This window comes from Xenopus laevis, chromosome 8L, assembly GCF_017654675.1.
Source record: "Xenopus laevis strain J_2021 chromosome 8L, Xenopus_laevis_v10.1, whole genome shotgun sequence".
Taxonomy (NCBI): domain Eukaryota; kingdom Metazoa; phylum Chordata; class Amphibia; order Anura; family Pipidae; genus Xenopus; species Xenopus laevis.
In genome coordinates, this window is record NC_054385.1 from 16,930,964 (window position 1) to 16,957,253 (window position 26,290).

A 26,290-nucleotide genomic window follows, 5' to 3' on the forward strand; every position below is an offset into this window, starting at 1 on the left:
AACCCCTTATGAATATGAGCCAATATATGAGGATGATTCATGTCATCCTCATATCCTGATGTATGTCACCACAAGGGACATTGCCAAAAAAAAGTTGTTTTATTTTCAAATAGTGCCGTGGTACAAATTTCCATTTATATTGTAAGCTCCTTTGAACAGGACCCTCTGGGTGCTTATGAGAAGCAAAATATGGGTGTTTGTTTGGACAACCAAGCCGCAAGTGGGGGAGAATTAAGCCTGTGGAATCAATGCTATGGTCTTGGCAATCTAATGGTGGGTGACAACTAATCCGTCAGACTGAAACCAATGCCCAGGTCAGGTGACTTATGCAAAGAAATGCTACCATAAGGGGGGCCAGCCTTTCAAAAAAAATAGGTAAATAGTTAGGACCACCATATGGGGTTTTCCTGGACATGGTATAGTCAGTGGCTTACTAATTTTATGATCATAACTATGTAACTAAAACACCGGTTTTTGGAAATAAATGTAGTTGCATAGATACTAAATTACCTATGAAACAGTGGACCAGGGAATGTGCATTAATCAACCCTCTATTGTTTGTTTGCTTGTAGCTAATTTGTCCAGATAAGTCACACTTCCATTGTATTTATATATTCTTACTTAGCCTTGGAGTGCTCCAACAAACCCCCTTTTTGTATTGTTGTACTTTAGCTGAGTTATTCTGCCAGAAGTTTAGTAGTTATGCTGCAGGCCAAACTTTCATGCGGATGTAGCACCCCACACCCGTCCCTTTATATGGTGGTCCCATCTCTGTGCCTTTAAAAATGGGCGCTGGTCTAGGCAGTCTCTGTCTCTTATTTTCAAATAGTGCCGTGGTACAAATTTCCATTTATATTGTAAGCTCCTATGAACAGGACCCTCTGGGTGCTTATGAGAAGCAAAATATGGGTGTTGGTTTGGACAACCAAGCCACAAGTGGGGGAGAATTAAGCCTGTGGAACCAATGCTGTGGTCTTTGCAATTTCTCTCCTAAAGATTAATTGCGGGGGAAGACTAAGACTGAAACCAATGCCCAGGTAAGGAGACACCTATGGTGGCCATACACGGGCTGATAAAAGCTGCCGACAGACCATGTCGGCAGCTTATTGGTCGTGTATGGGGCCCCCCGACGGGCTTCACCGATCGAGATTTGGCCGAAAGTCGACCAGCTCTCGATCGGATGGGACAAAAAATCCTGTCGGATCGTGGCCGCATCTATTCGTTGATGCGGTCCCGCGATCCGACCGCCTGTTAGGCATCGTTAGGATCCGATCGTTGGGCCCTAGGGCCCACGATCGGATCAGCCCGATATTGCTCACCTCAAGGTAGGCATATCGGAGGGAGATCCGACATCGCCAAACGAGCGGATCTCTCCATGTATGGCCACCTTTACTCTAAGAAATGCTACCATGCAGGGAGGTGCCAGCCTTTGAATATTATGGCCAAAAGTAAATAGTCCGGACCACCATATGGGGTTTACTTTGACGTGATATGGCGGCTCACCAATATTATGATCTTGACTTTGTAACTAAAAACCCTTGTTTTTGAAAATACATGCGCTTGCATAGATACTAAATTACTCATGAAACAGGGGACCAGGGAATGTGCATTGATCAATCCCCTCTTTTTTGTTTGCTTATATGTATAGAATAGGAGTTATTATCGAGAATGCTTGGCACCTTTCTGCAATTTGGATCACCATATCGTAAATATGCTACAAAGCATTTAAACATTAAATAATCACAATAGGATTGTTTTGCCACCAATGTGGATTCATGCAGCTTAGTTAGGATCAATTATTTGCTTAAAATTGACTATTTGGGAGATGGCCTTCCCATAATTTAGAGCTTGCTGGATAAGTGGTTGCTGGATAAGGGATCCCATATCTGTGTCTGATTTTATTATACTGTAACACCACTTGTTTTTTCACAACTTAATAGTATTTTGTTTTTTCTGTTGCATAAGGGTAGGACTTCACGGACGATTTCTGCGCGATCCGACGCACTGCGGAAAAACGCAGGCGTCACGTCGGATGCAACAGAAATAAGTTAAGTAATGGAAATGTCGGATGAAGTCACAGCGTGGATCCGGGGCGACACAACTGTCGGATGCAGACGCAGAGTGCATCATATCTCGTCGGGTCAACTCTGCAACACCATCCGATTTGACGCCTGCGTTTTCGCGCATCGCGTCGGATCACTCCAAAATCATCCGTGGAGTTCCTCCCTTAGGGTAGGGGTACACTGGGTGATTCGGGGAGATTTAGTCATCTGGCGACTAATAGTCTGGCCACTTCGAGCGACTTCGGAAAATGAATCGCCACGTGTGCTTTAGCGCAGGCGATTTTTCATTTTAGCCAGCGCAAGAGAGGGGGAAGGCGTCCGGGGAGACTGGTCGCCGCAAAGATGAGGTGATTAGTAGACTAAATCTCCCTGAATCGTCCAGTGTCCTCCTACCCTTAGAGGTTCAGAGCTCGCATATTTATATTGCTTTAAGTTAAAAGCATCAGTTTACTTTGCCTTAGCTAAGTCTACTAATCTCTTCCAGTCTCACTGTTAAATCAGCCACAGGCTTTCCAAACAGCAGTGTAGCAATTGTTAATGAGTCATGTAGAGAAATCTTTTTAATCCTGCTTGGCCTGTGGAAAAGTGGCTCCAATTCTTTGGGTGAAGGCACGTGGACCTACTTCAGATGGTTTGAGGCCGGGGCAGTAAATGGGAGCAGCAGGGGCATTTTTGGGCACTTCTTAGCCTTTGGCAACCGATATTGGTTTTCAGTAGTTTCTCATGTCATATGTTGTAATTTCTAGTACATTTCAGCCATATATATCTAAATAAATTTGTTCAGCGAGCCCTGACCCCACCTTCCCCCCCCCCCAACCACAGCTGTAAGGGAGAATACAAGGTATGCACGAGGGGGGTTTCAGTATTGGGTGGACCTCACATCTGGGGCTGCAGGCCCCTGATGTGGCAGTTCAAGGGCCCGGACCACCCAGTCCGACAATGCTCATAGTCAGATATTTTTTCCTCTTAACTCAAATATTTTATTTGCTTTTTGGATATTTCCCCATAGACGGTGAATGGCTCTCAGTTGCTTTCAGAAAACCTGGCAACAAAACTGCAAGACTATATAATACAGGTTATACGGAAACCATTATCCAGAAATTATCCCATTTTCTCCAAATAATCCACATTTTTAAAAACTATTTCCTTTTTCTCTGTAATAATAAAACAGTACCTTGTACATGACTGGAACTAAGATATAATTAATCCTTATTGGAAGCAGAACCAGCCTATTTGAGTTTATTTAATGTTTACAGGATTTTCTAGTAGACAATGTATGAAGATCCAAATTACGGAAACATCCGTTATTGGGAAAGCCCCAGGTCCCGAGCATTCTGGATAACAGGTCCCATACCTGTAGTGCTTTAGTTGTTTAGTTTGGTTCTCTACCAGTCCCAGACACTAAATACCTGCCCCTTCCAAACCCACTTTTGCCCTTTTTGTAGTTAGTATATTGATTCGCGTGCTTTGGCTTTAGATAAACTTTAATCAAAGTCAATAAGGGTACTGTTATCGAGAATTCTGCTATCCAGAAAGCTCCTAATTATGGAAAGGCCATCCCTAAGAGACTGCATTTTATCCAAATAATCCAAATGATTAAAAATTATTTTCTTTTTTCTGTAATAATAAAAAAGTACCTTGTACTTAATCCAACAGATATATAATTAATCCTTATTGGAAGCAAAACCAGCCTATTGGGTTTATTTAATATTTACATGATTTTCTAGTAGACTTAAGGTATGAAGATCCAAATTAAAGAAAGAGCTGGTACAGGTATAGGATCCCTTATCTGGAAACCCGATATCCAGAAAGCTCAGAATTACAGAATGTCTCCCATAGACTCCATTTTTTCCAAATAATCCAAATTTTTAAAAATGATTTCCTTTTTCTCTGTAATAATAAAACAGTAGCTTGTACATGATCCCCACTAGGATATAATTAATCCTTATTGAAAGCAAAACCAGCCTATTGGGTTTATTTAATGTTTAAATGAATTTCTAGTAGACTTAAGGCATGAAGACCCAAATTATGGAAAGATCTGTTATCCGGCAAACCCCAGGTCCCGAGCATTCTGGATAACAGGTCCCATAGCTGTATTCGGAAAACCCCATGTCCCGAGCATTCTGGATAACAGGTCCCATACCTGTACTATATTAAATATGTGGAAATGAATCCAATGGAGTGATTAAAGGCAAAATGAAACAATGGAAGTATATTATCAACCAATGTGTGTCCCCTTTGGACTCAATTTTATAGTTTTGTCATGTCTTGTTGGACATTTACTACTTCTTTTGCCTATAAGTGTAAGGGTTAAACACGACAATAATATCACTGCAGTCAGGCTGTGTCAAAGTCGAATTCGGGTGAGACCAAGAGACCAGATCGGGATTGCTCAAGTAATTCCCAGCTGCATGCTGATTTGCTCATTACTGCTCCACTTTGCATCAAACCTCTTATTTACATTACAGATTACATATTTCATGAAACACTGAGATCAGTCGGAGCTGAGAGGGCTGAAATAATGAGGAAGACATATTTTAATAAATGCGCCTCAACCCAGACTTTAAAAAAAAAAAAATCTTCTCTAAAGGACGCTTGCTTTTTTTTTTTCACCCTGCCTTGAATAAAAAAAACCCAAAAAAAAACGAGGCAAAGCTGACGAACTTCCACTGGCCGTTTGTCTTTAGCAGACAATTAAAATGGGAAAGATCAAAATGGATTATGTTAGCACACAGACAACTGGCCCAACAACGTGTCTGCGGCTCTGTGGATTTGTAACACTCTTTTATATTTCTCCTTTCTTCTCGGTCCTTGTTCCTTCAGGAAAGCAACACTGGCTTTGTGGCTGGAGGGGTGCAGGGATGGCTGCCCATTATTATCTAGCCGCAGATGTCAATCTATGCTCTCTCTCTCTCTTTCTCTGCCAATCTTTTTTTTTCTGAATCTCTGAGCCAAAATAAATGGTGACAGATACTGCATGGAATAAAACAGGGACAATTCAATGAACACTTCTAGCATATAATATATAATCTTCCATTATTTATCATTACCTCATAATAACCGAATCCCCTATCACGTGATAAGAAAAATGAAATGGCAAAATAGCAGTACTGAGTATGACTAAATGTCACGTCAACGGGAGCATTCATCAGCTTAAACCAAGAGGCAGGTCAGATACATGTTCTGCAATTTATAAACTGGAAAGAAACTGTATATATATTCTTGAGAAAGGTCCAAATGCGGACCGGAACGTTGGAACACTAAATAATGGGTGTATAAATAAAGGACATTATTTCACATATTATATTCCAAAAATCTAATGAACTGTATAGAATCCAACAGAACTACTGTATTGTCCTATAGATGCCTGTGTTAATGGTGTTCTGTTCATCCAACAGCCTGTTGGCTTTGGTTGAGCTATTGCAGTGATCCCCAACCAGTAGCTTGTGAGCAACATGTTGCTCTCCAACCCCTTGGATGTTGCTCCCAGTGGCCTCAAAGTAGGAGCTTATTTTTGAATTCCAGGCTTGGAGGCAAGTTTTGGTTGTATAAAAACCAGGTGTACAAACAGAGCCTCAATGTAGGTTGACAATCCACATAAGGGCTACGAAATGACAATCACCCCAAGAACATTTTTCATGCTAGTGTTGCTCCCCAACTCCTTTTACTTCTGAATGTTGCTCACAGGTTCAAAAGGTTGGGGATCCCTGAGCTATAGCTTGTTTATTAGTGGTATGCAGGTCTGGACTGGGAGTCAAAATAGGTCCTGCCATTCCAAGTACACAGAGGCCCAAACAGCCCCCTACCAGCCCAAACAGCCTCCTACCAGCCCACTATATGGTAACTTTCTATGGAACCATAGAGCAGCCCCTCTGGCATTTGCCAGAACCCACAGATTGCCAGTCTGGGCCTAGTGGTATGCAATGTTGCAGTCTAAAAACATCCGGACGCAAACCCTGGCCCTCCAGAACAAGCGAAAAGCTGCTGCTCAATAAAATAGGGATCGGCAACCTATCAACAATGTACTGCAAAGAAGTTCACTGGCACACAGGTAATGCTGGCAAGGTAAGACCCTTACTTTAAATGTATTTTAATGCAGCATGCAACGTTTCGGGGTTGACCCCTTTATCAAGCATACTAGAAGGTAATGCACAAAGCAATTTAAAGCATAGGTAAGTAACGTCACATGATAAGTGGGTGTAACCACAATTAATTAAGTGAACAAAAATTCAATGAATAAATAAGACAAATCAAAAAAAGTGCAATAACCAATACGGGAAACAAAAAATTTAACTAATTACAATTGATAAAGAAAAGTCCGTCAGCATCAATTAAAGATCAAATATCCGATTGATTGAAAGAGTGATCCAAGTGTCCAAAGGAAAATAATGTCCATACAAGTAAAAATCAATTCCACTTGAAGTCAATAGAAATTCTTAGCTATTATAATCCATAAGACCAATAAGAATGGGTTGATAAAGGGGGTCAACCCCCGAAACGTTGCATGCTGCATTAAAATAAATTTAAAGCAAGGGTCTCACCCTGCCAGCATTATCGGTGTGCCAGTGAACTTCTTTGCATACAGCAGCAGATTGAAAAACCCTCATCTATGAAGTATGAATAAAGCAATATGGCAATTCATCGCTGTATACACATTAAAGGAGAAGAAAAGGCACCAAAGCAGTCAATAGATTAGCCACAATAGTGCAAGCTATAACACTATTTATTCTGTAGAATGTTTTACCATACCTGAGTAACAGCTTTAGAAACTCTCTCTGTTTGTTTAGGATATCAACTGCCATATTAGCTTGGTGTGACATCACTGCATTTCCCTGCTCAGTCATAGCTCTGGGCTCAGATTACAGCAGGGAGGGGAGGAGGAGCAAACTGAGCATGCTCAAGCCCTAGCCCTTGAGGTTTATGCTGAAAACATGAAGTCTGATACAGAAGCCCATGAGTACACAATAGAAGGAAAGAAATGTGGTGTTTCTTTTGACAGAGGACTCAGAGCAACATTACTTTGAGGATTTACTGGTGTATTTATATAGACCTTTCTGATAAAGCTTACTTAATTTTAGCCTTTCCTTCTCCTTTAAAAGGGTTTCTGATCTGGCTTTATACTGAAGATAATTTAAAAACATTTGATTGTAAACAAAAAAAAAAATCTTTATTTTCCAAAGAAAATCTTCTTGTCCTTGTAATCATTTTTCTACGTGGGCTCTCGTTAGAAAAAAGCCGAAATGCTGCCAATTAGAGAAATATCATTATTTGTTTTTTTGCTTAGCATTGCTACAAAGAAGATGTGCCACTCACATTTGTTATTTCAGCAGAGTTCAGAAGTGTAGACCTTCCCATTCACAATTTTTATTTTCTGAATTATTTTTTTCAGCATTAACCCTTAATAATGATTGGAGGAATATTTAATAAGCTGAATTTCATAGTATGCATTCCCCGCCCTATAAGAACTTATGCTAGGACTATTTTCACCTTATGTTTACAATAAATAATTTCCAACAATGTTGATGCAGAAGTGGCGCCTTAACAGAGCTCATTCTGGATATTTGTTTGGCTTATATTATCTACTGTGCAACTTATAAAGGGACAGCAACCATAATGCATAAAATAACTTCGAGGTGGGAAGACGTAGTGTCACGTTAGCAGGAGGGAAAAAAATTAATTACACGTTTCAAACCTGGTCACTGAAGTCTTCAGGGAAGATCCGCTGCAGCTCAGGATCTGTAAATAATTGACAGATAATATTAATTGGCTTTGGATTAGTGAGCAAGCAGAGAATCATGCATTAATAATTGATCAGAAGATGATAGAAATCCTGGCAGGGGACCCTGCGAGGGCAGCCTGGGTCTATGTAGAGAAAAGCAAAGAAGTCTCTCTGAGACTCCCCCAAAAGATGAAAAAAAAAATGGAACAAGAAAAAAAAAAAAAAAAAAAAAAAAAAGAAAAGTCCTGCTGCCCCATTAAATCTTAACTGCTACCTGACACTGCAACTAACCAGTTTTAAATTGACTTGCAAAGGAAAAGTGTCCTCTTTTTAACTAACGGCCAACAGAAGCAATTGGAAAGGAGCTTAAAGCTGAATTCAGTCGAACAAGCTCCCTTCTTTTCATTATTTGCACTTGGATTTTACGAAATGACATAAGGCATGACAACACAAGCAAATGCTAACGTTCATTTATGGTATTACCTACCGCTATAATAAAATGCAACAAATATTGGGTCTTTGAAACACATGAATGTATAGCTAAATGATCAGTTTCAGTATAAAAACACATGCAGTTATGTATAGAGCCTAGGAAAATGTTCACCTTTCAGTTAACCTTTAGTATGTTATAGAATGGCTAATTCTAAGCAACTTTTCAACTGGTCTTCATTGTTCATTTATTTATTTTTTTATAGTTTTTGAATTATTTGCCTTCTTCTTCTGCTCTGTAAGGCTACAAATTTATTGTTATTGCTACTTTTTATTGCTCATCTTTCTATTCAGGCCCTCTCCTATTTATATTCCAGTCTCTTATTAAAACCGATGCATGGTTGCTATGGTAAATTGGACTCTAGCAACCAGAGAGCTGAAATTGCAAACTGGAGAGCTGCTTAATAAAAAGCTGCCTAATAACCCAAAAAACACAAATAATAAAAAAATGAAAACCAATTGCAAATTATCTTAGAATATCACTCTCTACATCATACTAAATTAATTTAAAGGGATACTGTCAGGGAAAAACATCAGTTAATAGTGCTGCTCGAGCAGACTTCTGCACTGAAATCCATTTTTCAAAAGAGCAAACAGATTTTTTTATATTCAATTTTGAAATCTAAAATGGGGCTAGACATATTGTTAGTTTCCCAGCTGCCCCCAGTCATGTGACTTGTGCTCTGATAAACTTCAGTCACTCTTTACTGCAAGTTGGAGTAATATCACCCCCCTCCCTTCCCTCCCTCCCCAGCAGCCTAGCAAAAGAACAAAGGGGAGGTAACCAGATAGCAGCTCCCTAACACAGGATTACAGCTCCCTGGTAGATCTAAGAACAACACTCAATAGTAAAAGCCAAGTCCCACTGAGACTCCTTCAGTTACATTAAGTAGGAGAGATAACAGCCTGCCAGAAAGTAGTTCCATCCTAAAGTGCAGGCACAAGTCACATGACTGGGGGCAGCTGGGAAACTGACAATATGTCTAGCCCCATGTCAGATTTCAAAATTGAATATAAAAAAATCTCATGTTTTCTCATGACCGTATCCTGTCAAAGGTGAACAACTCCTTTAAATAGATAGTTGCGCCCCAAAAACAGGACACAAAGATATAAAGCACAATCTATTAGTATTTGTGGTTCAGAGTGTGTCAGCGTGGGTTTCCTTTAGTTTTTCCCACACAATTAAAGCACACAAGGCAGGTTAATTGGCTCCTGATGCATTGAACCATCTAGCAAATATGGTAAAGGCTTAGGATTGGAAGCTCCACTGGGTGGAGTGGTGCACTCTCTCTGTGTAGTGCTGTGTAAATGTGTTGTTACAATATAAAGCATAATACTGGTACGGGACCTGTGATCCAGAATGCTCGGCACCTGGGGTTTTCCGGATAATGCATCTTTACGTAATTTGGGTCTTCAACCTTAAGTCTACTAGACAATCATGTAAACATTAAATAAACCCAATAGGCTGGTTTTGCTTCCAATAAGGATTAATTATATCTTAGTTGTGATCAAGTATAAGCTACTGTTATTATTACAGAGAAAAAGGAAATAATTATTTGAAATTTTAAGTATTTGGATAAAATGTAGTCTATGGCCTTTCCATAATTCAGATCCCATACCAGTAATAAACCAGATAATGCAGTGCAGTTGTTAGCCCAGCTTCCAATAGTACCTTATAACACTATGGGGGAAATTTACAAAAGGGCGAAATGACGTCACTTTGTCAGCGTAACATCATTTCGGCGATTTACTAACGGTCGCTGGTGTAATTACGCTAGCGAAGGATAGACTCTGTCGCAACTTCGCACTCTAACGCCAGGTAAATTTTCGCTCTGACGAAAGAGCGTTACTACGCAAATTCACTAGGTTTTTAATTTTACTGAACGTTACCTCTATCTCTAGAATTGCCTTCGCCACCTCAGACCAGGCGAAGTGCAGTAGAAGAGATAGGACTTAGTCCAAAAAAATTTAACATTTTTTGTAAGTTCCAAAAAACGCTGGCGTCTTTTCCTTTTAACAGGGTGATAGGCTGAAAAAGATTGTACATTTTTTTGGGGGTAACCGGCTTCCCCCCTGCATTTCCTAACATATGGCACATAAACTATACACTGGGCTCATGTGTAGGGCAATATAACAACTTTATTTTATTTTATTAAGGTTCCCTGGGCTTGTGTAGTGTAATGTATTTGCTGCAACATATACGTCCATTGAAATTGAACTTCCCGTCATATGCAAATTATTTAACGCTAGCGCAACTTCGCTATGCCTGCCATAGTAACGCTGGTGCACCTTCGCAATAGCAACGCTGGCTCACCTTCGCAAGGGTGAGTATAGGGCCGGCCTGCTCATCAAAGGAAATCATTTTTAATCATTTGGATTAATTGGATAAAATGGTGTCTATGGGAGATGGCCTGTCCGTAATTTAGAACTTTCTGGATAACGGGTTTCCGTATAACGGAATCCGTACTAAAAGAGATGCAACATGCAAAAAAAACAGTGATACCGATCTCACATTTTATATATTTGTGAAATATTAGGGTACAAAATAACTTTTTTTGAGGCAAGAAAGAGGATAAGTCCAATAAGGGTAGTAAGACTATTCAACCTTGACTTGACATAGAACAGTTTGATGTAAGAACAGTGTTTGTCAAGCTATGAGGGCAGCTGAAATTGGGAGGCTTGCTTGTAATTCTGATGAGGCCCAAGATTTCTCCTTACTCTTCATACAGTAACAGCTGCTACTTTTTCAGGACTGCTGAAAATAAGGTTAATAATAACAAGGTTAATAAGTATATGAGTCATTTTTGCAGACACCTGAAAGTTTGAGTGTAAAGCTCCCCATAGACGCAACGATTCTTCTTGCCGAACGACCGATTTTAGGGAAGTCCGACCAATCCTTCAAAATTATCGTGCGGTTAGTGGGATTCGAACGATCGTACATCTTACGATTTTTCAGCCGACATCTGTCAGGAAATTGATCGGCCAGGTCAAAAAATCTTTGTCTGTCCCAGTGCAATCTATCTATGTTTGCAGGGCCAAGCAGGCAGCTCTCCTTTGTTTTCCTGGCAAATTGGTCTTTTTAGTTGATGGTCAATTTGTACGATCGTTCCGAGAAGATCGTGGTCTCACAATGAGGATCTGATCTTTTAAAAATCTCAACATCTATGGCCAGCTTTAGGCTCATGGCACAACTGTTTTTCAGCGGACATGCTACACCAGCAGAACACTCCAACGTAGGCAAAGTCATGTCTACCATTGGCAGAATTTAAGAAATTATGTTTCAAATATGAATAGAAATTGAGTACAGGATAAAAATTGACCCACTGCTCCAAAAGTCACATTACAATGTTTCACTAATTGAAGATTCCTGTTTGTAAACGTATTTAAAAATGTGCAGACAAATTACCATTATTGTAATAGGGAAAGTTGTGCTCACCACTATTTTTTAAAACCATTAGGCGGGGGTGCAATGAGGGTGTGACCACAAAATACATATAGTCAAATACAAGAGTCCTCTGCACTCAACCCATTATCAATATATTTAAGACAGCGACATTTTGTGCATACTGCTACTAAAAATGCCTTACCCTTTAAACAACACAGGGATTGTTTGTCCATATATTGCAATATATTTAAGCTGGCCAACTACGTCAAAGTCATCCCATATCTGGCCAGTCCTACGCTCAATTTTCATCTGATTCATTAAGAATTCAATTGCTTAATTATACATTTTACAAAGGGACTAAATTTTACCTGCAACTTACTTGCTGCTTTCAAAGTAAAACTCCCAAACTTGGCTGCCCTTTTATTAGACACCAGTGGGATCACCTGACTATAGCTGGGAGGGGTGGGAGCTACAACATGGAGCTGGTCACTGCTCCTAATATATTGCAATATATGGACAAACAATCCCTGTGTTGTTTAAAGGGTAAGGCATTTTTTAGTAGCAGTATGCACAAAATGTCGCTGTCTTAAATATATTGATAATGGGTTGAGTGCAGAGGATCTCTTGTAGTTGACTATATGTATTTTGTGGTCACAACCTCATTGCACCCCCGCCTAATGGTTGTAAATGTTAGTTGTGAGCACAACTTTCCCTTGTTTGTTATAGTTATACAGGAGCAGTGACCAGCTCCATGTTGTAGCTCCCACCCTTCCCAGCTATAGTCAGGTGATCCCACTGGTGTTGCTATAAAATAGCAATAAAATACTGCACTCAACCGGCTCAGATAGAGTAACTGATTTTAATAGACAAACAAAAGAAATTCCAACGTTTCGATCACATCATAGTCATCTTCCTCAGGGAGAAAAAAAACTAATAACAGTAAGCAGTGCAAACCCTTCCGGGAATTTCTTTTTCTGCACTGCGTTATTATTGCATGTATGGGATCCGTTATACGGAAACACGTTATCCAGAAAGCTCCGAATAAGGCAAAGGTTGTTTCCCATAGACCCCATTTTATCCAAATAATCCAAATGTTTAAAAATAATTTCTGTTTTCTCTGTAATAATAAAACAGTAGCTTGTACTTGATCCAAAAAAGATAGAACTAATTCTTATTGGAGGCAAAACCAGCCTATTGGGTTTATTTGATGTTCACATGATGTTCTAATAGACTTAAGGCACGAAGATTCAAATTACAGAAAGATCCATTATCCGCCAAACCCCAGGTCCTCAGCATTCTGGATAACAGGTCCCATATATATATATATATATATATATATATATATATATATATATATATATATATATATATATATATATATATATATATATATATATGTATATATATATATGTATATATATATATATATGTATATATATATATAGATCCATGGAGAAGTCAGCACTCACGTAACAAGGTATAAGCGTGCCTGGGTGCAGTGTCCAAAATATTTAGAATTACAATTCAACAAAGAAGGTCCGCACTCTCAGGTCTTAAAAATCAAAAATGGTTTATTATAAAAGACTAACGTTTCGGCCTCTCCGAGGCCTTTCTCAAAGTACAGATCGGTATACAATGAAAGCTTTAAATACCCTAGCTGGCGGGAAAGGTTAATTAGCTGACATCATTCTCATCATCATCATCATCAACATTGTGCTACATTAATTAAGTTATAGTACGAACACCTGACCTGCTTGAGGGATTGCATTCATGTTCTAGACTTCATGTTTTAGATTCTATGTATCTATATTTTATTGCAATTGGGGGATCTTGAATAACAGACCTTTCACCTACACTCAGATTTTATACTTTGTAACATTAACAATACAGCCAGGTTGACTGTGCGTAGCATAACAAGAAGTTACAAACAATATTGTTACTTAGTATGGTTTTTATTTCCTTATTCAGTAGAATTGGGGTTTTTAATATAAAAGTGTTTTGAATTTGAATGTGTTTTATATGTGTATTTTCACAACTCTAGTACTTGACGCTTAGTGATGATGATGATGATGATGAGAATGATGTCAGCTAATTAACCTTTCCCGCCAGCTAGGGTATTTAAAGCTTTCATTGTATACCGATCTGTACTTTGAGAAAGGCCTCGGAGAGGCCGAAACGTTAGTCTTTTATAATAAACCATTTTTGATTTTTAAGACCTGAGAGTGCGGATCTTCTTTGTTGAATTATATATATATATATATATATATATATATATATATATATATATATATATATATATATATATATATATAAACAACTAAATAGGTGCACTCAGAGCACTAATAAATGCCTAGGTGCTGGAACATCAAATCATATTGACAAAATAAGCAAAAAGTCCACACTCATAGGTCTTGTGATGCAAAAAAAATTGTATATTTATTCAACTTCTCCTCAAATATTATCATCAGTCTCCTCCTCAATTTCTTCTCTTCATTCTTGTATAGAAATAGAGCAATTGCTGTTGTATAGTCATACAAGGCAAATAGTTGCCCGAGCAGAAGGGCCCACTGACACTTTGGCCCACCAGGAGTTTTCCTGGTATCCCTGTAGGCCAGTCCGACACTGCTCTCCAGCAACCTAACAAAAGAACAATGGGAAGGTAACCAGATAGCAGCTCCCTAACACAAGATAACTGCTTCCTGGTAGATCTAAGAACAACAATCAATAGTAAAAGCCAAGCCCCACTGAGACTTCTTCAGTTACATTAAGTAGGAGAGATAACAGCCTGCCAGAAAGTAGTTCCATCCTAAAGTGGAGGCACAAGTCACATGACTGGGGGCAGCTGGGAAACTGACAATATGTCTAGCCCCATGTGTATCTGGGACTGACCATGTGAATATGATCTCTTTTAATGTAGGCTCGGAGTAAATTTTTGCTGCAGTTTTTCTTTCATGAATAATGCTGAAAAAAATAATAATCAGGGTTAAGCTCCCAGTGTACTAAATAAGTGTGAAGTAGCCTATAACATCTCTTGTGCCAGAGGGTGAGACTGTGCCAGTAGGGTAATACAGTTCATGCTGCATTAGCCGTATACACCTTCCCTTTCCATATCATAATGCTGGCAAATCTGCGCGTTACAGAGTAGCCTTGGGACTAACAGATGCAGACTGCATTGCTCAAAGTTTTGATCATTGTGTCTGGGCGAGGCGATCCCGCAATCTTTACAGCTCACTTCATTTTGCTGGCTTTGTTGCTCAAGGGCAACTGAATTCTTTCATGAGTAATTTTAATGTCTACTTGTTCCTTAGAGTTGGCTGGAACTCGGACTTTTCATAGGCCAAATTTGGTTTATGAGCATGTTAATGCACGGATGGTTCCCATTGTAAACCTGAAAGCATAAATTCTACCAATGGTTCCATTTTTTTAAAATAAACAGACCACAGGGTTGCCTATGAAAGAAAAAGCATGCCTTTCGTCTGCTAGCGTCATTGCTGGCTCCCCATTAAATTTTTCATTATTTACAGGATAACTTCCAGTTTCTTTCAAACCCTCCCTCCTTTATAACCTCAAAGAGAAACAGCTAAACCGTCCTGACATAATCTACACTCTTAATAGTTTTATTATAGCGCCTACATATACCACCATTCATTTGCCAAGGATGGGTGTTACCCTTGACTCGTCACTGTTTCTGAACTACAATTCCCAGCATTCTAATCAAATTAAAGGGGCTGTTCAGGTTTAAATTAACTTCAAGTATGATTTTGTGCTATTCTGAGACAATTTGCGATTGGGTTTAATTTTTTATTATTTGCGGTTTATGAGTTATTTAGCTTTTTATTCAGCAGCTCTCTTGTTTTTCTAGCGGTCCAAATTATTCTAGCAGCAATGCATCTATTTGAATAAAAGACTGGAATATGAATAGGAGAGGTCTGAATAGAAAGATGAGTAATAAAAAGTAGCAATAACAATACATTTGTAGCTTTACAGAGCATTTGTTTCTTAGATGGGGTCAGTGACCCCCATTTGAAAGCTCGAAGCTCGAGTCAGAAGAAGAAGGCAAATAATTCAAAAACTAAAAAAAAAAAATTAAGACCAATTGAAAACTGGCTTAGGATCAATCATTCACATTAGCTTAAAGTTGAACCACCCCATTTAAATACTGTACAGAACAAAAGGATATGAACACTAGTGCAAGCAGAATTCAACAAGCAGAAAAAAAGCCATCTTGGCTGTGGCAGCATTAAATAATATAAGGTGTGACATCTCAAAGGACTGTTGCAACACATAGTCATATACTGTAATCAGAATTATTGCTAATCCTATAATGGAAAGATTAACGTGATAAAAATAAATAGCACATTTTAGCATAGATGACAAAATAAAATACAGGTATAGGATCCCTTATTCGGAAACCCAATATCCAGAAAGCTCCGAATTACGGAATAGACCCCATTTTATCCAAATAATGCAAATTTTAAAAATGATTTCCTTTTTCTCTGTAATAATAAAACAGTAGCTTGTACTTGATCCCAACTAAGATATAATTAATCCTTATTGGAAGCAAAACCAACCTATTGGGTTTATTTAGGGGCAGATTTATCAAGGGTCGAATATCGAGGGTTAATTAACCCTCGATATTCGACTAGGAATTGAAATCCTTCGACTTCGAATATCGAAGTCGAAGGATTTAGCGCAGATTATTCCTTCGATCGAACGATTAAATCCTTCGAATCGAACGATTCGAATCCAACGATCGAAGGAATATCATTCGATCAAAAAAACTTAGGCAAGCCTATGGGGACCTTCCCCATAGGCTAACATTGACTTCGGTAGCTTTTATCTGCCGAACTAGGGGTTCGAAGTTTTTTTTAAAGAGACAGTGCTTCGACTATCGAATGGTCGAATAGTCGAACGATTTTTAGTTCGAATCCTTCGATAGTCGTAGTCGAAGGTCGAAGTAGCCCATTCGATGGTCGAAGTAGCCCAAAAAAACACTTCGAAATTCGAAGTTTTTTTACTTCGAATCCTTCACTCGAGCTTGATGAATCGGCCCCTTAATGTTTAGATGAATTTGTAGTAGCATGTAGACCCAAATTATGGAAAAATCCATTATCCGGAAAACCCCAGGTCCCGAGCATTCTGGATAACAGGTCCCATACCTGTATAATAAAACTAGGGATGCACCGAATCCAGGATTCGGTTCGGGATACGGCCTTTTTCAGCAGGATTTGGATTCAGCCGAATCCTCCTGCCTGGCCGAACCGAATTCTAATTCTAATTTGCATATGCAAATTAGGGGTGGGGAGGAAAATTGTGTGACTTTTTGTCACAAAACAAGGAATAAAAAAATGTTTTCCCCTTCCCACCCTTAATTTGCATATGCAGATTAGGGTTCGGATTCCGTTCGGTATTCGGCAGAATCTTTCGTGAGGATTCGGGGGTTCGGCCGTATCCAAAAAGATGGATTTGGTGCATCCCTACATAAAACATTAAGCCACACTTTGCCCTAGTCATCAAAGCATAACAAGCATGGTTATAATTAGGGATGCGCCGAATCCACTATTTGGGATTCGGCTGAATACCGAATCGAATGCGCACCCTAATTTGCATATGTAAATTAGGGGTAGGAAAGGAAAAAGTGGAAAAAAAATTTCTTTTGTGACGAAAAGTCATGCGATTTCCCTCCACGACCCTAATTTACATATGCAAATTCAGATTCTGTTCGGCCAGGCACAAGGATTCGGCAGAATGCAAATCCTGCTGAAAAAGGCAGAATCCTGGCCGAATCCCGAATGAAATCCTGGATTCGGTGCATCCCTAGTCATAATAAAGATCTCCCGGCTACAGTTCAGTCAATGAATGTGGGGAAACCCTATAAAGAGCATAAAATAAAATGCTGCCCTTTTGTTTGAAAACTTTTTAGCTGAAATACTTGGATGTAACAGACATACTGAAAATAACCAGTGGTATTCAGGCTATATTCTTCTCTCTGATCTATTTCTGCCGTATTTGGACCACAGAATTCTGCCTGCTTGCCAAACAAGCATGTGGATTAATAATCGGTACAGCTATAGTTAAACTTAAAATTAGTTTTAGTATGATATAGACATTGTTAACGAATTTCAGCAGCTCTCTGGTTATAGGGTCCGATTTACTCTAACAAACCAGGCAACAGACTCAATAACACACTGAAAATGAATAGGAGAGGTTTTGAATCAAATTCTAATAATTATTGTTAATAATAACAATACAATTGCCACACAGAATTTTAAATTACAATCTGAAAAGAGGCAGAAAAGGAAACAGAATGATTATAGGAAACAATTTAACGATCAAAAAATGAACACCAGTCTTTCTAACTGATATCACAAAGCTCTGATGGAATATCATTCTGGAAGGTCATGCTCTTGAGTTGGCAAGTTATATCAGATCATGTCTGGCCCAAAAAGCATTAAAATGCTCACACAGCATATATATCTCAAAGGCAACCCTGTTTCAGATTGTTAAAGTCCACTGACATATGGTTAGAAACTGGAGTTTCAAAAGGGAAATTTCTTGTGGACGAAATACAAGATAGGGTCAAGAACATGACTTTTCAGCTGCTGGGGACTGCAGGTCCAAGCATTCCATTAGAGCTTTCAGCTGCTAGGTATGTAATGTACATGTCATTTCAAAAAGTCTGCTGCGCCAGTTGGTGCAACCCGTTATGGAAACTCGGGAATTACCTCTCCGTTCAGAGTAACAGTAGCTTCTGGTTTCCTTAGCATAAATAGCTTACACGGGAGGCCATGATGGACACAATGGACACTCAAACCTCCCGATATTTGGAAAATAGAAAGAGGGACAAAAGGTTTTGCCGCACAGCAAATTATTTTGACCAAGCCCATTTTATGGCCACACACCGTAATTTGGCAGTTTATGGAAAGTTTAAAACATATTTCTGGGGGGCTTTAGGGTCATGTTTTATGTGTTACAGTTTTGCTAATGAAGGTGAATTTGCCCTTTAGGCTGCAAGTGCCAGTCCCAGTGCTTACAGCATCTTAAATAGTTACAATTGTATCTTTGCTTATCTTAAATGGTTACTTGTATCTAAAGGTGGCCATAGACGTAATAATTATGACCTTTCCTGGAAAAGATTGTTTGTTTCAATACAGACGTGTAGCGCTGAATCGTCAGATATACAGGTAGTGATGTGCGGGCTGACCCGATACCCGCGGGACCCGCAAGTTTTCCCGCAGGTCAGGCGGGTTCAGGTCGACCTTGCACTGCTCCTCGTGGGTGGCAGTTGGGTGTGGGTTGAGCTCTTCCCCTGCTCTCCCTGCCCGCCACCTTCAAATGCCGGCTTCAGATTTCCGGTTTTATAGTCTCACGTCTGCTCGCCCCGCCCCTTTTGTGAAGTCATTGTGACATCAACGGTGGGTGGGTCTATATAAGGACCCCGGAAGCGCGGGTGGGCACAGGCTGGAGCAGGGCGGGTTAGGAAAACCCTGACCCGCACATCACTAAAAGGTAGAAATAATAGAATCTGACGACTCAGCACTAACAATGTTCGGGTGCAATCATAATTTTCCGGCTGGATGAGCTTATCGATATCCAAGCCTTCTGACAATATTGGTCGGCTCATCTCCCACCATACCTGCACCAAATATCGTACAAAAATTTGTTTTGTATGATATTATCGGTGCCGTCTATGGCCACCTTTAGTGCAGCTGCCACGTACTCTGCGCTCTCTTCCAAAAGCCTCTTATTCAATTGAGCTTTAGAAACTTCCTCTCTTTTTCTGGCTGTTCAGTGCAGGAGATCAGAGAGAAAGTTGGGACATTTCGGTAACAATCCGGGACTGTGGGTTGAGCTGTTAAAATCGGGAAGGGCACTAAATGATATTATAGAAAAGTGCAAGGAGCGTGTTTGAGTGCAAGAACCTTTGATGAATGGCATCAATAAATGCAACATTTGTGTTCACTGCATTTGGAAATGACCTATTAACAAAGACAGTTCACAGACAATATCAAAATCTTCATCTAGACAATATGACGTTTAGCACCATTGTTCCTTTAAATGGGAATTAAACATTACGGAAGCATAAACAGATCCTGATTTATCAGGTACAAGGGATACCTAATCTAAGCACTGCCCTGGAACACTAGACACAAGCGCATCTGAAAGCATCCAAGCAAACATGATGAAATGACAGAAAGAGCAGCCAAATAACTGGTTACATTTAAGGGCAATCTGACAGCCTCATTTAACAATAGTGTGGTGATGTACATGATACAAAAATCAATAAATTCAGCTGGGAAAGTACAAACAAGAGGCAAAGAGCTCATGCATGAATATTTTTAAATAGGACAAGCTGCCAGGTCTCCTTGATGGTGGCACCTCTCCTTCATCTGTCCAGGGAGCACATTTGTAATTAGATGAGAGATGGATTCAGAAAAGACAATGTTCAGATGCCGACTTAGAAACTGTATTCTGCTCTAACTCTCTGATCTTTATTTGAGAACCATCTCCTGCTACTCAGCTGGTGAATATGCCCATTATTATTGAAATTTTGCCTTTAACATTTTCACAGCATTAGAAGAGGTGAACATAAAAATAATAATCCAGCTATAGTTGTACAAAAAGGATCACAGGGTTAAACCCCCAGGGCTCATTTATGAATGTAGCGGAAATTGTGCAGACAGAAATTGCTGTGTGTTTACCCACAATGCAGTGTTTTCCCCCAAAATTAAAGCCTAATTGGAGGTGCACACAAATGTGCATCCATCACAACTTGTGCACGATGCTTCGATAAGGATAGAATTTAGCACTGGCTTTTTCTTCACGTTGCAGCACGTTTTTAGTTTGGGAATGCCATCACTTATGGTGCACCAATGAGCACAGTGTCAGTAACAGCTTTAGCATTGATGAAAGGAATTACTGCCAGGTTCTAGCTGGTGGTAGTTCTAGGGCAGTGATCCCCAACCAGTAGCTCGTGAGCAACACGTTGCTCTCCAACCCCTTGTATGTTACTCTCAGGGTCCTCAAAGAAGGGGCTTATTTTTGAATTTCAAGCTTGAAATGAAGTTTCAATTGCATAAAAACTAATTATAGTCCCAAGCAGAGCCTCTTGTAGGCTGCCAGTAGCCAATCATAGCCCTTATTTGGCACCCCAAGGGACTTTTTCATGCTTTTGTTGCTCCCCAACTCTTTTTACATTTGAATGTGGCTCACGGGTTAAAAAGGTTGGGGACCCCTGTTCTAGGGTTTCCTAAAATCAGTATGGTGAAATATGGTTGCCATCTTTGCTGGATGAAAAACAAAAACAGACAGAGGGGGTGGGGTTAAGACACATTGGCAGGTGACATAGAGGGTGGAACAGTGACATCAGGGGCAAACTGAAGACATTTGCGGATGGACTGGTGAGGTTGGAGGCAGGGCTATTACATCATGTTATGCATGGTTAGATGCAATTTGTCTGGTAACCCCTAAAACCCCTAAAAACTGGTAGAAGGGTTTGAAGTAGAGAGCCCTTTGAAACACCGGCTGTCCAATTCAAAGCCAGACAGGTGGCAACCTTGTGGTAGAGTCCTGCAGCAGGTCAGGTACCCGCGGGGTGTAGGCGGGTTTGCGGTTTGGGCTACGAGTCTTCTCAATAACGATTTTTACTCCTTTTTTCTGATCACGCCTACTTCCCATGACGTCACTTTCAATTTACAATGAGAGCACTTCCTGATTCTTGATGGTCAGGGGGTCGCGGGTTCGGGTTGTGGATAAGGTACTTGCAGATCGGGTCGGGTAGCGGGTCCAAGCAGGTAAGAATGCGGGTTGAGAGTCCGGGATGCGGATTGCAGGTTGCGGGTACAGGTTCCAAAAAATGGACCCGCGCAAGACTATACCTTGTGGGGAAATTAGAATTCAAAAAGCTGTGCTCCATAACAAAATCAGCTGTATGGGAACCATTCCGTGCATTTTAAAACATTTGTTTTCATTTAAGTATCCTGAGTGACACATTGTATTTAAGTCAAAGTTTAAGCCAATGAAGAGGCCTACTAACATCAACATGGCATGATGGCTATAAGTCCCATTTGGCCACACCATTGCAGAATGTCTCTAGTTCAACAGATTAGCTTGAGGGGAAAGATTGGGAGCAACAGAAGAAGACTTTACATATTGATCTTCCAGCTCTATCAGAAACTGACCAAATTGTATTAAAATCCCCTATATGTATGGTCGGATGGGTTCCTGATCAATGCACAATTTCAGTCCAAAATCTAAAATCCTCCCCAAGTTTAGAGGCCTCAAAAGATTTTGCTGTGTGGTCCAGTAACTCCAAGTTACAACACTAAAGGGATTAGGATGGCTGTAGTACATATGTGTAAATTATTCCCATATACCCAGTACAACAGAAGGCAGGATAGGGTCGTAGAAACTCTCACAGGGGCAAATGTTGCCCTTCAAGGCTTTATATAATTAATGCATTCGTTTTACATGTTTACATCCATTAGAAGTGGAAGCTCCCTCAGCTGCAGGACTCTAGATATTTTTAATATGTGGAGTCTCTAGACATCAATTGCGTGTATTAATTTATCATTAAGACTAGAATGAATACTGACAGCGACATTAGTATGTTTTCAATTACTACAGCCTAGTCTGTAATTACACTTAAACTCTTCATCAAAAGTAATTATATTGTGCAAGTAACCAATCTAATGTTGAACATACTGCCAGTAAATAAGAGCACAGGGCACGGAGCAATTAAATAATATTGAAATTAGGCTGAACATAAAAAAAGTTAAGTGATTCTTTGCCCACTGTATTTTACGTATGTAAGTTGATGAAAACGAACACTTAGGGACAGATTAATTAAAATGTGAGATTAGAGCTCACGACCAAAAAATTCACCCACTTTTCATTCATTCCTATGGGATTTTCAGAATTATATTTATCAATGGGTTAAAGTTATAGGGGCAAATTTACTAAAGGGCAAAGTGGCACACCCTGGCGAAAATTCACCAGCGTTACGTCATTTCAATACTTTGCCGATTTACTAACAGTCGCTGGCGTAACTTCACTAGCGAAGGAGATAGACTCTAGGAGGCAAATTTACTCAAGGGGGAAGTGACTAACGTTAGTGAAAATTTGCCAGCATGATGTCATTTCGGTACTTTGCCGATTTACTAACGGGCGCTGGCTTAACTTCACTAGCGAAGGAGATAGACTCTAGCGCTACTTCCCACTCTTACACCAGGCGAAGTTTTGCTCTGGGAAAGAGCGTTACTTCGCAAATTCACTAAGATTCGGGTTTGATTGAACGTTACCTCTTGCGTCAGACTTGCCTTCGCCACCTCAGTCCCGGTGAAGTGCAATAGAGTAGATAGGACTTCATCAAAAAATAGTTGAAATTACGCTGGCGACTTTTCATTTTTCAGGGTGATAGGCTGCAAAAAAGCGTATGTTTTTTCTGGGGTACCCGGCTTCCCCCCTACATTTCCTAACATATGGCACATAAACTATACACTGGGCTCATGTGTAGGGCAATATAACAACTTTATTTTATTTTATTAAGGTTCCCTGGGCTTGTGTAGTGTAATGTATTTGCTGCAACATATACGTCTATTCAACTTTAACTTCCTGCCATATGCAAAATAGGCAACGCTTGCGCAACTTCGCTTTGCTTGCCGCAGTAATGCTAGTGCAACTTTGCCAGCGTTCGGCACCCTGGACTTCGGATTTTAGTGAATTTGCATTGTCCTGGCGAATTTATGCCTGGCGAAGTGTTGCGATGTGAGCAAAGCTGTCGCTGGCAAATTTTCAGAGGTTAGTGAATTTGCCCCATAGAGTTCACCATATGATAAATACGCTTGTAAAATACAAGCATACATTGATACATTGATATACACTAAAAATGCTGTATTTTGTGTACTAAAAATAAACATGAAATTCCTGCACCACAAGCCTAATCAAACAAATAATTTATGCTTTCAAAGTTGGCTTCAGGGGGTCACCATCTTGTAACTTTGTTAAACATCTTTGCAAGACTAAGACTGTGCACATGCTCAGTGTGGTCTGGGCTGCTTAGGGATCGTCATAAACAAAGCTGCTTGAGTTCTGCATGGCTGGGAAGTAAGCCCACTGTTTATAAGTATGATTGTTTCCCTGCAGAGCAGTTAGGGACCATCTGACAATTCCTATCCACAGCAGTAAATGAAGGGAGAATTTCACTGCATACTGTCAGGTTTCTTATAAAAATGGTACACATTTTTTAATTAAAGTATGTTGGAGATAGGTTTCTTTTTCATTAAAAAAAGTAAAAATGGGATTTTATTTTTTTTTGCCTTTACATGCCCTTTAAAGCAGGAAAAAGGGCTGGATTTCCACCTTATTTGGTTAAACACAGCACCCAATGTTTGATGGAACATTAATGGGGACCTTTACGGGGGGGGTGTTTTCTAAGCAACTTTTCCGTTGCTCTTCATTTTTTATTTTGTATGTCTGTATGCAACTGAAAGTGCTGGTGCTGGTTGTTAGGGTTACTGACTTCCGCAACCAAAAGAACCCACATTGACGGCTTCAATTTCAATTCAAACTATCTTTCTATTCAATTAGTCCCACTCCTATTCATATTCCACTCTGACTTGCTAACTGCTGGTTGCTAGGGTGATTAAATCTTAGCCACCAGACAGCAGTTACATTTCCAATTCTTAGAACTGCAGAACAAAAAAAAAACAATAGACAATCAATTAAAAAACTACAAAAAGAAAAAATGTAATAATAATTGCAAATTGCCTTAAAATACTGCGATCTACATCTTATCTTCGTCAAAAAGTATTCATGTAACGAAAAGCCAATGTTTTGGCTCTTACGAGAGCCTTTCTCAAGGTCTTTTAAAAAACAAGCTCTGAGCAAATCCAAAGTCTCTTTATGCCTTACTCTTTGTACAGGTATGGGATCCGTTATCAGCAAACTCCTTATCCAGAAAGCTCCCATAGACTCCATTTTATCTAAATAATCCAAATTTTAAAAATTATTTGCTTTTTTTCTGTAATAATAAAACAGTAGCTTGTGCTTGATCCTAACAAAGATATAATTAATCCTTATTGGAAGCAAAACCAGCCTATTGGGTTTATTTCACGTTTACATGAATTTCAAGTAGACTTAAAGTATGAAGATAATTATGAAAAGATCCGTTACCCAGCAAACCCCAAGCATTCTGGATAACAGGTCCCATAACTGTAAACATAATGTGAAATAAATATAGCTTGCACCACCCTCAAGATGAATGCTAGTAGTATGATAAAAACTTCTTGAGAGCATATGGTCACAAATAGGTGTGTAGCAACAATTATTTGTTACCATAAGGTAATCAGTGCACATCCACATGGTACCTAGGGTTGGCAAACTTTCTGGAAAAAATACCCATATTGATAACATTGATAACTCTATTAATAACATTGGCATCAGGGTAATTTATACCGGCCAGGTGGCAACTCTATCGGTACCATATTAAATACCTTGGCAAACTTAATCCACAGTAAATTATATCCACTTTAGGAACAAATGGCATATTTTAAGTATTCACAGGCATAACCATACCTCACAAAAGGTTATCTGAGGTTATAAGGCAAGCCAGCCTGAGAGGCAATGGCAATTCAGACATGTCTAAGGGTCAGGGCACCCGCTCAGATTCGGGGAGATTAGTCGCCTGGCGACAAATCTCCTTTTCTTCAGGGCGACTAATTTCCTTGAACTGGCTCCTGCCAGCTAGAATGTAAATACCTGGTGGTATGGCACTTGGAGCGCTTCTTTCTCGTTCAGAGGGTCAGCGGTCAGGGCAAATGCTCAGATTCGTGGAGATTAGTCGCCCGGCAACAAAACTCCTTTTCTTTTGGGCGACTAATCTCCCCAAACTGCCACCAGCCGGCTGGAATGTAAATCGCCGGCGGGATGGCACTCTGAGCTCTTCGTTTTCCAAAGTCGCCTGAAGTAACTAATCTCCCTGAACTGCCTCTAGCCAGCAGGATGGCACTCGGAGCGATTCTTTCTCGAAATGAAGCGCACACTATTCGTACAGGGGGTCAGCGCACATGCTGAGATTCTGGGGGATTAGTCGCCCGGCAACAAATCTCCTCTTCTTTGGGGCGACTAATCTCCTCTTCTTCGGGGCGACTAATCTCCTAGAATGTAAATCGCCGGCGGAATGGCACTCTGAGCTCTTCGTTTTCCGAAGTCGCCCGAAGTAACTAATCTCCCCAAACTGCTTCTAGCCAGTGGGATGTCACTCGGAGCGTTTCTTTCTCGAAATGAAGCGCACACTATTTGTACAGGGGTTCAGCGGTCAAGGCACATGCTCAGATTTGGGGAGATTAGTCGCCTGGCGACAAATCTTCTCTTCTTTGGGGCGACTAATCTCCTCTTCTTCGGGGCGACTAATCTCCTAGAATGTAAATCGCCGGCAGAATGGCACTCTGAGCTCTTTGTTTCCCGAAGTCGCCCGAAGTAAATAATCTCCCCGAACTGCTTCTAGCCAGCGGGATGGCACTCGGAGCAAATCGTTTTCCAAAGTCAAAACAAAGCGATCCGAGTGCCATCCAGCCCGCGATTTACATTCTAGCCGGCGGAAGGCAGTTCGGGAAGATTAGTCGCCCAGAAGAA

The 26,290-nt window shown here is 40.0% G+C and overlaps 1 protein-coding gene across 4 annotated transcripts in view; it reads right to left on the reverse strand.

Annotated features, from left to right (window-relative positions):
• dennd1a.L (DENN domain containing 1A L homeolog) overlaps nucleotides 1-26,290 on the reverse strand; it is a 442,273-nt gene that overhangs the window by 349,112 nt on the left and 66,871 nt on the right. For all 4 annotated transcript variants that reach the window (XM_041572481.1, XM_041572482.1, XM_041572483.1 and 1 more), the window contains exon 3: nucleotides 7,756-7,799. In XM_041572481.1, the coding sequence (XP_041428415.1) occupies nucleotides 7,756-7,799 (44 nt within the window). The remainder of the gene's footprint in view (nucleotides 1-7,755; nucleotides 7,800-26,290) is intronic.